The 14,752-nt window shown below is 35.0% G+C and overlaps 1 protein-coding gene across 1 annotated transcript; it reads right to left on the bottom strand.

Annotated features, from left to right (window-relative positions):
• Window positions 1-269: 269 nt before the first annotated feature.
• LOC111056465 (BTB/POZ domain-containing protein 6-like) lies at window positions 270-5,373 on the bottom strand. Its single transcript, XM_039423772.1, has 2 exons — window positions 5,300-5,373; window positions 270-2,423 (listed from the first exon to the last, which is right to left on the bottom strand). Exon 2 carries the CDS (start codon window positions 1,721-1,723, stop codon window positions 497-499), a length of 1,227 nt encoding a protein of 408 aa, XP_039279706.1. The 5' UTR covers window positions 1,724-2,423; window positions 5,300-5,373; the 3' UTR covers window positions 270-496.
• Window positions 5,374-14,752: the final 9,379 nt, after the last annotated feature.

Genomic DNA, 14,752 nt, shown 5'->3' with positions numbered 1-14,752 from the left:
AAACAACCAATAAAAATAAATAAACAACTGGAAAATTACAAATTATAATTATCATAGAAAAATGATTTAAACTCAAGTAGAGCAGCGAAGAAAAATAAACAATCGGAGATACAAAACCTAACATAAGAAATTTTTGCAGTACGGTATACATTAGCCTATAGTTAGAAAATGAGAATAATGATGATATTGGTTGCTAAATATTTCTAGAACAACATACGATCCAAACTGTAAAACAATGTATTCATACGTTATCATAGAAATAGAACTGATTCTCTGTTCATTTATATTATCTACTCAAACATTGAACAGATTAGTGAACTTGAAATTTGGGGGTACTTGTTTCGATAACTATAGCTTGTAACAGTTAGTTGTCCTCTATGGTGATGCACTGGAACTAAAATCTGTGAGATATTACTTTTAACATGAAGAGGAGAAACCCATTTCTCCTTCTACAGTTTGTAGCATAGACACAGACGGACATCCTGCGCACAATAACTTACAAGGTTTGGTGTTGTGTATCCGGAAACAAAAATAATCCTTCAATTGTGATTCTATTATTTTGTCGGTGCTTATCTGTCAGTTTGTTGATAGGAATCACAGCCAAAACATCCACATATTCGTGATAAGGTGTGCGGCCAGCTCTGATGTAACTTTCATTTTCAATGAGAATGTCATCTGCTTCCTCTTTTGCTATCACTTTGAGCTTACATGTCATCAACATTACTTTAATGAAGTCATTCCGATTGATAACATTGCGTAACAAAGAATCAACCACTGTCTCCGCTTGAAAGAAAATATATCCTTTACATATAGAAGCAGTTACTTTTGAATTCTGGTCTTTCATTTCGATGGTTCCAATCGTTCCACTGGATTGGAGTGGGATGATGAATGTTTTATTGTAGATTAACTGTTTACTATGTGAACGAGGTTTATTGATGGTTGATAAGCTGTCTGGAAATGGGATTGATTGAGGTCTCATTTTGTTTAGTGCGATTGTGAGTTTCTCATGTTGGGTTAACAGTGGAGAGTTTGCTACAGATGTCACTATATCATCTTCACTGAAAGTTAAAAACCGTATGTGCTTTTTGATACGATCAAAGCTAGATGCTATCTTATCAGTGGGGATTTCTTTACGTTTGACTTGTTCAAGCGCCCACCTCTCGACATGTTTGAGAAGTTCTACCTCTGAACCAGAACCAAGAGTCTGGCATTCCACTAACAGTTCCATAGTGCTTCCATCGGCTTCTAAAAAGCTTTCACACTGAACGATTTCAGGCCATTTCTTCAAAATTATACTTAAACACGTTTTCTTAAGTACTTCCAAGCTCATTCGACAACTAATCTCATAGCACATGATTGCTTGTGAAGGCTCCATGCACAGCTCTTTGATTATATGGTTGATGCACAGTGAGGAAAGAGCTGGTATGAGATATTTATTTGATGCCACATAAGTTGAGCGTGCCTCATCGAACGATTTGAAATCAACTTTACCAGTGTAGATGAAATTTTTCAAGTGCTCGAATCCTTCCTTCGTTAAATCTTCAATCACAACCTGTTTTTCCTCCTTCAAAAGGCCGTAGAACATTGAATAGAACACTTCACTGGCTGCTGCAAAAATAAGCTTATGTCCTTTGATTATTTCTCCTCCTACTCTGAATTCACAATCGTAGGTTGCGTCCGGCAGATGTTGGAACCGATATTCGAATCCTGCTGTATCCGACATTTTTAAATTTTTGCTTATTTTGACGATGAATGATATTCACTTGTGAAAGAATGATAGTAGAAAATATAATCGCTCCTGGAGAGATGTATTGAATGTTTTTTTTAAAGAAATATTTCGGCCTATTCAATAAATTTGATTATTTACATAAAGAAGTGTTGCTATAGTGAAATCCACTTCAAACAGCTGTCAGCTTTGATTGAATGGGAAGCGTTGTTATTACTTTATAGGAAATAGTGAATGTGAATATCATCAAACCACCACTCACATAACACCAACGTTCATCATTCAAAAAGTACGGTACTGTCAGTTTTCAGTGACATCTCACTTCTGTAGATAGATAACTCACTAGATTGAACACTTTCATCACACTGTTCACGTACCTAACACCAAAATAATTGTTGAACAGTTATAAATCAATATATCTACCGTTATTATAAATAATAAACTTACACTGATCACTACTTATGAATTCTGGACTTTTTAACGAACGACTTCATAATCTGACTGAACGACAATAAGTTCTTATCTTATCTTCCGATAAAATACCAACTAAGCCTGTAAAAATTTTAAGCTGTTATAACTTGCCAGCTCGAAGCACTGAAGAAGGAAATTGTGCTCTCTACTCCGTGCTCAAAGCTTCGAACTCTGTAGGCCTACTGCGACCGGCGCGCTAATAGGAGAATGAATCACTGCAGTTATACTGAAAACGAAATGCAGTCATATTCAATATTGATTTCATGGGAGGCATGGAAGTTATCTATGTGGAATGCTGACTGTTTAAAGTGAATATCAGTACAGTACATTGTTCAGAGGTCAGCCGTATAGATAAGATAAGCACATTAAACTGTTTCTTTCTACAATATTTCATTATTAACTATATGACTGATTGTACAGTCTGTTAGATGTATGCACTACTTTCATTTGTTTTCAGTTGTATCTTTGTTCGGTTCGTCATTTTTGAATCTGGCGCGCTTCCAGTGCCAACTTAATGTGTTTCCCCTTATTTTTTCCCCGGTCGTAAGTTCGTCACGCATTTATTGCTTTTGCGTCTTGTATTATTATCGTCTGACTCTTTAATCATTTTATGGTCATTGCGATTGTATTTTTTAATCTCTTTCAAGACTTTCTGTGAAGTTTTGAGTCTATTGCGTTGTGTTTTTCTTGTCATTTCCTGTTAGTTCCACATCGTTCCGCATCCGCCCTTTTGGTTGTAGGATGCTTCACTCGTCGACAACATGGCCGTTCCGTAGCGTCTTTCTCCATAAGTCACAGTCACCAAAATTTCTGAGTTTCCCGTATTTTTCACATTTTACCAATGTCTGGTTTTAAATCTTGTTACGTTATTCATATTCGACGTTTTGAGTCATAAATCCTTAATTTCTCTTCGTTATTTATTGAAATAGCTCAATATTTCAATTTGTGCACCGCGTCCTCGTGGACAACTTTTACTCAAAGTGTGTTTTCTCCGCATTGGCCGTTTCCTTCGGCAAAACTCAGACTTCCTCCTAAGCACGGCAGCTTAGGATAACTTCTACGAGGAATTCGTTCCCAGTTCAAGCTGTTCTGGATCGTCTTCTATTCTCTTGTCAGTCTTGGTCTTACCACGCTGTCACCTCTCGGGGGGCCTTCAACCTTAGAAGGTTCCGTTGATAGTACTCTGCTGCTTCAACATCTCTACTGTGCACTCACAGTATTCGTCGTAGAAGGTCGTCTGGAGTTCAACTTCATCGGGTGTTCAATCCATTTGAACACATACTTGGTGGACATCCATGTTCACAAGTCTACAAGTCGAGGCTGGTCGCACTTTGTCCTCTCCTGGGCATTCCTACTTCTTCAATTCAACATGTCTCAAGCTGAGTAATTTTATATTTTATCCTCAATTTCATTTTGTATTTTTTTAGGCTACTTTGTCATACTCTCCCGTTTAATGTGTGTTATTATTGGATTCACAATTAATCGTTCAATATATTTGAAACATCGCATTTTGAAGCTTCACCTTTGCTTCATATTTTGAACAGCAATTTTCATTGCAAATTCAATTTTTACATAACCTTACCTTGAAGCCACAGCGCTTCAGTGAACTTTTCAGTTTTTCCTAATTATGTTTATTGTATTATAAGCATTCTAAGTATTGCTTTACTAGTTCTGGTAATAGCTATTACAAATTTTCGGACTTGTCATTAAATCGCCTTTTGGCGTATATTTCATAATAACCTATATTTTGTAAATCCCAATTTACATAAGCATTCTAAGTATTGCTTTACTAGTTTTGTTACAAGCCATTACAAATTTGGACTTGTCTTTGCATCGCTCTTCAGCGTATATTCCTTTTGTGTAATCTGTTTTGTTTACATTTCCATTTACATAACCTACTTTGTTTTACAACGTTTTATTTGCTAGCCTATGTGTAACCTTGCTACAGATCTTTTCCTATTGCAGTTATTACAATAATTAGCCCTTGCTATTATTATTATCTTTATTCAAGTCACATTTTTTACTAGTTTTGAATCTATTGACTTAGTAATTTGATTAAGTTGCTACCGCAATATAGCGTTCAAATAATTGTGCTATTGTTCTGATGTGTGTAATAATTATGTATTGATGAGCTTTCTACCAATTTTAGACAGCACTAAATAATTTTCATTTTTACCAACATTTTTGTCAACTTATGTTTTCTACGATTGAGACGTTTCAAGTCTTTATCTCGATTTATTCAAGACTCAAATTGATCTAATCAATTCAAGCATTTTGTTAGCATCTTGCGCATACCTTGTTTTACATATCATCCTATATTGTATTATTCTTTTTGTTGTACTAATTAACCTTTGTATTTACAGCTAATGTTCTCTGTAGATATTTTGTATACCTATTGAATTATCAAATTGTTTTGTCTTTACGAATTTGGTCTAGTACCTAAATTAAATTTTCATAAAGCAATTCACCCCTTTGAAAATTATATTTTCTTAATAATTCATGGTCAATTTGAGTAGTAGGCATTAAAATAACTTTGCAATTTATCTAATTTCATACAATTATTTTAAAGTCAATTTTGTATTTGAGATACATCAAATTCTCTTTTTTCTGCTTTTGTGCTTATGTGCCCATCTGAAATCTAGTTACAGCAACTGCTGTTTTTTGTTCATATAAATTTTTTACTATTTTCTGTTGTTTATTAAATTGAATATTGTTAACCAATCTTTTCATTTGGTGTCTTACCCTTTTTTCTTAGCTACTATCAGAGTTACCATTTTGCCTCCAAGCTGCAATCAGTCTTGCAAGCACAGTGGTTACTCATCTCGGATATGTGGAATTTCGTCCATGCAAGTAATAAGACTTATTTATTTCTTACTCATCATTTTTATTCATTCGGCTCATTGCCACACAAATAAGATACAGTCCACTAATTTCTCTTGGACAAATTCTACACAGTCCTCAAAATACACAATAAATTCATTCATAGGCTAGTATGAGAACGAATTTCCATCACCGTAAAAACAATACAATCTTATCTGAGGTAGATAGACGACTGTTATCTAACCTACAAAGCAGGAAATGAATAAATCAGTAATTGTATACCTTTCAAAAATTTGTCAATGGAAAAAACCGTATATGTTTGTATGTTTATGGATTGGATCAGTAAAATTATATTTGAAGGTTAGTTTTGAAACAAAAACATAACCCTAAAACAGACCAAGGCTAACTCGTCAACAAGTAGCAAATTGAGAAGGCAGTTCGTCTAAAGATCGATCATAAAAATTATATATTATTAACTTTTTCATTTTTATACTTTCATTTCTATGCCAAATAGGCCCGAATATTTATTGAGCGTCTTCAGGGATACACTGCTCCAATGACTCGAGTGACTCGAGCTAGGTGACACGCGTTTCATGGGAGCTTTTGACAGTTCATCACCCGGTCGCCATCTTTGATTTTTCTAGCCCGGGTCAGGAATCGTGACCCGACCAAATAGTACGGGCTACGAAGTTCTAGCTCGAGTCACCCGGAATTGGAGCGCTCCTATTGGTTGAAAGTTTCGCGTCGTCTGCTCTGGTCTGCAGTCAAGTAAACAACACAACTAATTGCAAATATGGAGGATTATTACGAATACAAACATGAGTTTGTTTTTGAAGGCATATTTTATAAAATAATTGGAAAGGAGGAAATTCACACATTATTGGCTGGTAAGTTTATTAATTGCATTTTTGACAATATTATTAGTTTAGTATTATATTAAAATATATTTGTGCTCATGACGTGATCTACGGTATCCAAAACTGTTACAGTAGGCTTTTTAGTGTTCATCAAGGAAATTGTGAATAATAAAATAAATAATATAATATTTTGTTAATATTATTCTGTGTGGTCATGAAAGTTATTGATCCATTTAAATAGCATTGAAATATTTACTTTTGATTTTGGCTACTTCTTAGATTTTCATAGCTGTTTAACCTCAATACCTATTCGTATTTTGTTTATGACATAATTTATTAAAAAATAAATAGAATTTCATTATCAAATTTCAGAATACTTAATCGGCTAAACATAAACTTAACCTAATAAACTTCACTCATTTTCATTTCATTAAAAAGTTTGTTATTCTATGGAATAGGCCTATGCATTATAAAGATTATAAAAATTATCTCTTGCTTTCTATAAGAATAATTTTATTTGCTATGCAGGTCCTCTGCATTTCATAAAGATTGATTTTAATTTAAATTTAATAGCTCAAGTACTGAAACTTTATGATTTTTGTTTTACAGGCAGCTTGGACTTCTTCCAGTCCTATCTGAAACAAAACTATGGCCACATCGAGATGGCTGGTTTAGCAGCAGGTAAGGCGCTTTCATGCAATCCTCTTATAATATAATTTCTATCACATACCGTAATAACGATTAGTGATAGTAGTCACATTGGTATAAATAATTTTACCATATTCTGCTGCTATTTTTTGTAGATACTGTGATAATTTATGCCAAGCTAAAAACTTGGAGCTTTTACATTAGAGTTGTCATTAAAAGTTTTCAACAAATTATGGCAATATGTTAAAATTACAGCAAAATTGCTTCCTCAACTTGTAAAAATCCCTCTATCTAACATGATTTTTGTTTTCCATACATTCTAAACACTGAGAAAGTTGCCAACAAAATTTTCCTTCATTACAAGTCCATGCAGACTATGCTTTCTTAGCGAAAATTTTGACAGCTCTTGTTGCTCTACATTGTTTGAGAACAGCAAATTTTTAAAGATAATCAACAACTTTTTTATAGAAGAATCTGTGAAAACTTTGGTGTATAATATGCAGCTTTAAACCCATTGCATTTTGAAAACTTAAACCAAGCTACTCCACAATTGAAAGAAGTCTGTCTTTTCGTCAATACTAAAGAAGATACAGAGAAAAACATAGAAGACTTACAGTATAGAGAAATCTCTAAAACTGTGAGACGAATAAAATGTTTAGGAAAATTTGTAACCTTTAATTTTTCCTAGGATAGTCAGTATTTGATTAACATTGGTGTTGCTATCCTTTTGCCAGATTTTTTACAATGTTGAAATACGATCAATAATTGTTAATTATTAACAAAATTTTCAATCTAATTATGCAAGTGTATTATTTATTGAAAAGTGAATTCACTTGATGAGTACAATAAATTGATTGTTCTAAAGAAGAATGAACAGTTACATAAGATATACTGGTATCAGCTATAAAAGGCAGAGAATCGGCAACGTTGTTCTTCTATATTACTCTACTGCCAATATAACGTGACCTCACTATAGACGCGTTTCTTCTATGTTATATGTGATTATAACATAATTTGAGCTACTCTTCCGGTGTAATTTAATCAAGCTTCTGTAAGATTTTGTAGCCAAGCTTGAAGTTTTCTTCAAAAGACAACTTCAAAAAAGTGGCAATGATACAGCCTGTTTGAGAGTGATTTATAACATATTGAAAATTAAGAACTACAATGTATTTTGCAAGCACCACTGTATATAGACTGCACTACTTGTAATTATAACATAATGCTTAGTAGACCTACCTTATGGAAGTCAATCATGTTCACTACTTAATGGTGTTTTAATATCATTGTTTTCTTTATGTTACAGAAGTCACCACAGAGGGTCATGTGTGGACTACTGATGCAACAAAAGTGAAATTTATTTGGGATTAAAAGTTAACAGACCGTTGTGCAACCGGTGATAATCTTGTATTAAAGGAAGTTCTTATGTAGCAAGCACAAGTTATGAAGTTGGTAAAGGCTATTATTATTAATTACATCAGATGACTTTTGTTGCTGCAAGGGTGTCGACCATGTTCATCTACTGAAGCTGCAATGACATCCACAATCTCATAGAATGTTCTATGAGCAGTACTTTGAGAAAAATTATATCTGTCATCAGCAGCTAAGAATGTCTCTGGTTTGCTCAACATCCAAACTGTAAAAAGTATTTTCTCCTCAAGAGGTATTTTTATATTTGCAGGCTGATTAATTCTCCTTCCTATAACTTCTAAGAGCACCTAAAAATGTTGATGTAAATCTTTGTAAAATTGGAATTTAATAAAAAAAAACAAACAATCCACCAATTTTCGATTCGAAATACACCATGTTTGTTTTTTCGTATGGCCTATATCTTACAGTACCTCTATTATACGCTCATATGGCCCGCCGCAAAGTAGACCCACGCTAATCTACGAAAAGCAACCCACGCCGTGGGATGTTTTGTAAACCATTGCTATAGAATTATTCATAATCAATCAGCTGACAAGTGGATTATTCATTGCATGTATTACACAGATGTCTGGAGAAGCTTAGCAATGGTTTACAAAACATCCCACGGCGTGGGTTGCTTTTCATGGATTAGCGTGGGTCTACGTTGTGGCGGGCCTATAGTTGGGTCTAGTCAACTATGACCATCCTATAACTGAAGACGTGATCGATCTATCCAGGAATGCCTGGTCATTGGAAATAAATGATAATAATTTGAAATAGTCTACAGCACTGATTCCATCATAAAAAATGATATAGTCAATTTCGAATAAAATAACAAACCAGTTACTTGAGATGAGTAACAACTTGAGAGAAATGGTGCAACAACAGAAACTAGTCTCTCAAAATGTTTTTATAAAAATTTGGTTTAGAAAATGTAATGTTGGCTCTATTTCTAAACTCATTTTGGTTCTTTTAAAATGTCGAAAGTAAATAAGTTTTTCTTTCATTTTTATACAATTTAAAAGCAGCCAAAATATATTTCTAGGGAGAATGGTATTATTTTCATTCAATGAAGACTAGTCCAGTGGTCTCTTTGATGACGCCAAAAAATATAGTCCTATAATATATAATGATTATTAAACAAGAATCCAAAATCTACACCGCGACCCACTTGGTATGTTCTCAGTAGGTGACCTGAATAGAATAATGCTACATTAACCATGTTTACAAAATTTCAGTGGAAAGATTCTGATGATAATAGTATGGAATCTTTTATCTGCATGGTTTGCTAAGACATTCTAAAATGGCTTTTAAACTCACTCATATTATAAAGTGATATTATAATTTCAAAATAACCCAAGTTGTGAGGTCTCGTATTATTACATTCCTGTTGGAATAATTCATTGAAAACCCTTAAAGGATTTCCCAATTCCTCCACAACAACCGCAGCAACTGGCCCTACAATGTTTGGTGCATCATAATAATTGTTATTCTGTTCCTTATCCAATTCTCCTAGAATAAACTCATTTATTACAGCATGAGCCATGTTTGTTTTGCAAAACAACTTACTTTTAGTGTCACACCAGTGTATGTGTGTGTGTTTTATTCAAATATTCGCGCCATCCGAATATTCAAAAGTACGCGCCAAACAGCATCGACCGGTCGATGTCTGGTTGTCGTTCCATGGGATCACTAGTCTGCCCCGGGTCAGCCGCCATTTTGTTCGGCTCTGGGTCACTCGAGTCACTGACTCAAAAGTATCCCTGAAGATAACCAATTATAGAACTATCAAAAAAAAAATATACTTGTTAAAAATATGTAAACAAGTTAGCTTAACCATATGACGATTGAGGGTCGATATTCTAGCATATAAAAAACCATATAAACAAAAAAAAGGAAGAAATATTTATTTATTAATTTGTACTATTCACTGAATCACCATTTCATATTAACTTGTTTTTTCTTGTTTAACTAGTTCAGTTTATGGCCCTTTCCAAAGGGCTATTATCCATTTTATTTTGTTTAATTGAAGAGTACCGAACTTTTTATATAATATTTATAATTTAAAGATTCAAATCTGCTGTCAACCAATCTTCATTCTGTATCTATTGAAAGCTATAATTTACATAATCTGTTCATTAATTTATTCAATATTTGTTGTAAAAGTATATCCTTCAGAATATATCCATTTTACCGTTTTATTAAACTGGGTTTACTTCATTATACCTCCAGATTCGTTCTTTCTCGACTGACACACATTGATCATTCAGGACACATCCTGTTTTGCAATAGTCAGACATTAGCAAGTATAGTATCTATCATTAGACTATTATTTCTTCTGGTGGTAAATGGTGGTCGATTTTCTTATCAAGTAATAAATTCTGTCTTTGAGAGTATCCCGCAGAATCAAATAATAAATCGACTTCCACTAGCCTACCCCACCGAGGTGAAGTGAGAGAAACAATACAACACATTGAAGAAAAGGAATACCAAACAGATGAAATTCAAGCTTCTGTTGTATCACTGGAGCTCAAAGGATGCAAAGTGTCATTAGCAGCAATTTATAGCCCTCCAAGACATGCACTAAAACATCGAGACTACGTAGAATTCTTTAAACATCTTGGAAGAAGGTTCATTGTAGGAGGAGACTTCAATGCTAAAAATACCCATTGGGGTTCCAGGATAACCACTACAAAGGGTCGAGAACTGTTTAGTGCAATTCAGCAATTCAAATGTGAAGCAATATCAACAGGAAACCCAACATACTGGCCAACAGACATAGGAAAAATTCCAGACCTCATAGACTATTTCATCATCAAGGACTTCTCCACAAACTACATCAAAATTGAAGACAGCTGTGACTTGACATCAGATCATTCACCAATTATACTCACATTAAGCGAGAGTGTAATAGAACGAGAACCATCTCCATTTCTCTGCAATAGATACACAAACTGGGAACAATTTAGACTCATACTGGAGGAAAGCATAGATCTCAATGTACAGCTTAGAAGTAAAGATCAGCTTGAAGCAGAAATTGAGAAATTTGTGACCTCCATTCAGCAAGCAGCCTGGGCAAGTACACCAGAAATGAAAAGGAGGACTCAAGGCAACAACTATCCTTCTGAAATAAAAAATCTTCTATTACAGAAGAGAAGAGCAAGAAGAAAATGGCAAAACACTAGGGATCCAAGAGACAAGACTGTGCTGAACAATTTATCCCAGCAGCTCAGAAGAGAAATAAAAAATCTAAAAAATGAAACATTTTCCAAGTATCTCACTGAGCAGACTAATGAAAAAAGTACTGACTACTCCCTATGGAAAGCTACAAAGTGCATTAAAAAGACTTCAAGCCAAAATGCACCCATTAAAAATGTGGATGGTACGTGGGCTAGAGACAATAAACAAAAATCAACTAGGTTTGCAAATCATCTGGAGAACATCTTCAAAACTGATGACAGCTATGATGATGAACATCTTCCACATACTGTTCAAGAATCAGCGAGGATCACACCAGTCACTGTAATTGAAGTGGAAAATATGATCAATAGTAGCATCAAAACCAGGAAGGCACCAGGGTTTGATCTCATAACTGGAGATGTATTGAAACAGCTTCCAAGGAAGGCTTTCTTGAAGCTTACATTCCTCATAAATACATCTTTTAGGCTGAGATATGTCCCAGATTACTGGAAAGTTGCAGAAGTCATAATGATTTTAAAGCCTGGAAAAGCACCACATGATGTTACATCTTACAGGCCAATATCTCTCTTACCTGTAATCTCAAAACTATTTGAAAAACTGCTCTTGAAAAGATTAAAGCCAATTATAGAGAGTAAGAAGTTGATACCAAAACATCAATTTGGATTTAGAGAGAAACACACCACCATAGAGCAAGTCCACAGAATCACCAATTTAATTGAGATGGCTCTTGAAGAGAAGAAAATTTGTAGTGCAGTATTCCTGGATGTTGCCCAAGCATTTGATAAGGTGTGGCATAGAGGCCTATTAGCAAAATTAAGAACTATGCTTCCAATTGAATACACTGAAATATTGGAGTCATATTTAGTGGGAAGATATTTCAGAGTCAAGCAGGAAGACGCCTATTCAGAGCTAAAAGAAATTGGAGCAGGAGTACCTCAAGGTAGTGTTCTTGGGCCAATTCTATATCTACTGTTTACTAGCGATCTACCTGAGTTGGAAAATGATACAGTGGCAACATTTGCTGATGACACAGCTGTACTAACTCTGGGCGACAACAGTCAGGAATCTATGAGGAAACTTCAAGATGCGGCTGATGAAATCTCCAGTTGGGCTAAACTGTGGAAAATCAAAGTGAATGAGACCAAGTCTGTTCAAGTCAACTTCACAAACAGAAAATGTGAGCAAATTCCCCTAGCCATCAATGGGAAACCTGTTCCATTTGCTAACGAGGCCAAATACCTAGGCATGACTCTGGATGCAAGGCTGCGTTGGAAAGCATATGTGAAGAAGAAGAGAGAAGAACTAGGTATCAGATATAGAAAAATATACTGGTTGATAGGCCGAAATTCTGCTCTTTCAACTTACAACAAGATCCTCATCTACAAACAAATCCTGAAACCAATATGGATGTATGGAATCCAGCTCTGGGGCTGTGCCAGCAAGAGCAACGTCGATGTAATCCAACGATTCCAGAACAAAGTTTTGAGTAACATTGTCGATGCTCCAAGATTCAGCCGAAACGCCGACATTCACAGAGACCTGGAGGTGGAGTTCGTTGCAACAGAGATTGGGCGCTTCGCACGCAAGCATACAGACAGGATTGAACGGCATGAAAATGAAGAAGTCGCTCAGCTACTTGACAACACACATATGCTGCGCAGATTGAAGCGGACCAAACCCTTCGAGTTGTGTGGGGCTGTGGAGTGAAAGTGTCAAAAGCAGAGCAGTGTTGATAGTGTGAATGTGTATACTTTATTTATATATATTACTATTATTATCTAATGTTAATTCCAAGTTAGTTGCTAGAAGTAGTAGTCCTGGTGAGAACTACCTATCTTATTAATATTTAACCCGTTATTATATTAGGAAAAAATTGCTCATTAGTCTTTTTAGACTAGATTGCAATGGGATAAAAAAAAAATTCTGTATCTATTGAAAGCTATAATTTACATAATCTGTTCATTAATTTATTCAATATTTGTTGTAAAAGTATATCCTTCAGAATATATCTATTTTACCGTTTTATTAAACTGGGTTTACTTCATTATACCTCCAGATTCGTTCTTTCTCGACTGACACACATTGATCATTCAGGATACATCCTGTTCTGCAATAGTCAGACATTAGCGAGTATAGTATCTATCATTAGACTATTATTTCTTCTGGTGGTAAATGGTGGTCGATTTTCTTATCAAGTAATAAATTCTGTCCTTGAGAGTATCCCGCAGAATCAAATAATAAATCGACTTCCACTAGCCTACCCCACCGAGGTGAAGTGAGAGAAACAATACAACACATTGAAGAAAAGGAATACCAAACAGATGAAATTCAAGCTTCTGTTGTATCACTGGAGCTCAAAGGATGCAAAGTGTCATTAGCAGCAATTTATAGCCCTCCAAGACATGCACTAAAACATCGAGACTACGTAGAATTCTTTAAACATCTTGGAAGAAGGTTCATTGTAGGAGGAGACTTCAATGCTAAAAATACCCATTGGGGTTCCAGGATAACCACTACAAAGGGTCGAGAACTGTTTAGTGCAATTCAGCAATTCAAATGTGAAGCAATATCAACAGGAAACCCAACATACTGGCCAACAGACATAGGAAAAATTCCAGACCTCATAGACTATTTCATCATCAAGGACTTCTCCACAAACTACATCAAAATTGAAGACAGCTGTGACTTGACATCAGATCATTCACCAATTATACTCACATTAAGCGAGAGTGTAATAGAACGAGAACCATCTCCATTTCTCTGCAATAGATACACAAACTGGGAACAATTTAGACTCATACTGGAGGAAAGCATAGATCTCAATGTACAGCTTAGAAGTAAAGATCAGCTTGAAGCAGAAATTGAGAAATTTGTGACCTCCATTCAGCAAGCAGCCTGGGCAAGTACACCAGAAATGAAAAGGAGACTCAAGGCAACAACTATCCTTCTGAAATAAAAAATCTTCTATTACAGAAGAGAAGAGCAAGAAGAAAATGGCAAAACACTAGGGATCCAAGAGACAAGACTGTGCTGAACAATTTATCCCAGCAGCTCAGAAGAGAAATAAAAAATCTAAAAAATGAAACATTTTCCAAGTATCTCACTGAGCAGACTAATGAAAAAGTACTGACTACTCCCTATGGAAAGCTACAAAGTGCATTAAAAAGACTTCAAGCCAAAATGCACCCATTAAAAATGTGGATGGTACGTGGGCTAGAGACAATAAACAAAAATCACTAGGTTTGCAAATCATCTGGAGAACATCTTCAAAACTGATGACAGCTATGATGATGAACATCTTCCACATACTGTTCAAGAATCAGCGAGGATCACACCAGTCACTGTAATTGAAGTGGAAAATATGATCAATAGTAGCATCAAAACCAGGAAGGCACCAGGGTTTGATCTCATAACTGGAGATGTATTGAAACAGCTTCCAAGGAAGGCTTTCTTGAAGCTTACATTCCTCATAAATACATCTTTTAGGCTGAGATATGTCCCAGATTACTGGAAAGTTGCAGAAGTCATAATGATTTTAAAGCCTGGAAAAGCACCACATGATGTTACATCTTACAGGCCAATATCTCTCTTACCTGTAATCTCAAAACTATTTGAAAAACTG

This window comes from Nilaparvata lugens, chromosome 1, assembly GCF_014356525.2.
Source record: "Nilaparvata lugens isolate BPH chromosome 1, ASM1435652v1, whole genome shotgun sequence".
Taxonomy (NCBI): Eukaryota; Metazoa; Arthropoda; class Insecta; order Hemiptera; family Delphacidae; genus Nilaparvata; species Nilaparvata lugens.
This window is presented reverse-complemented; position numbering and strand designations above follow the sequence as displayed.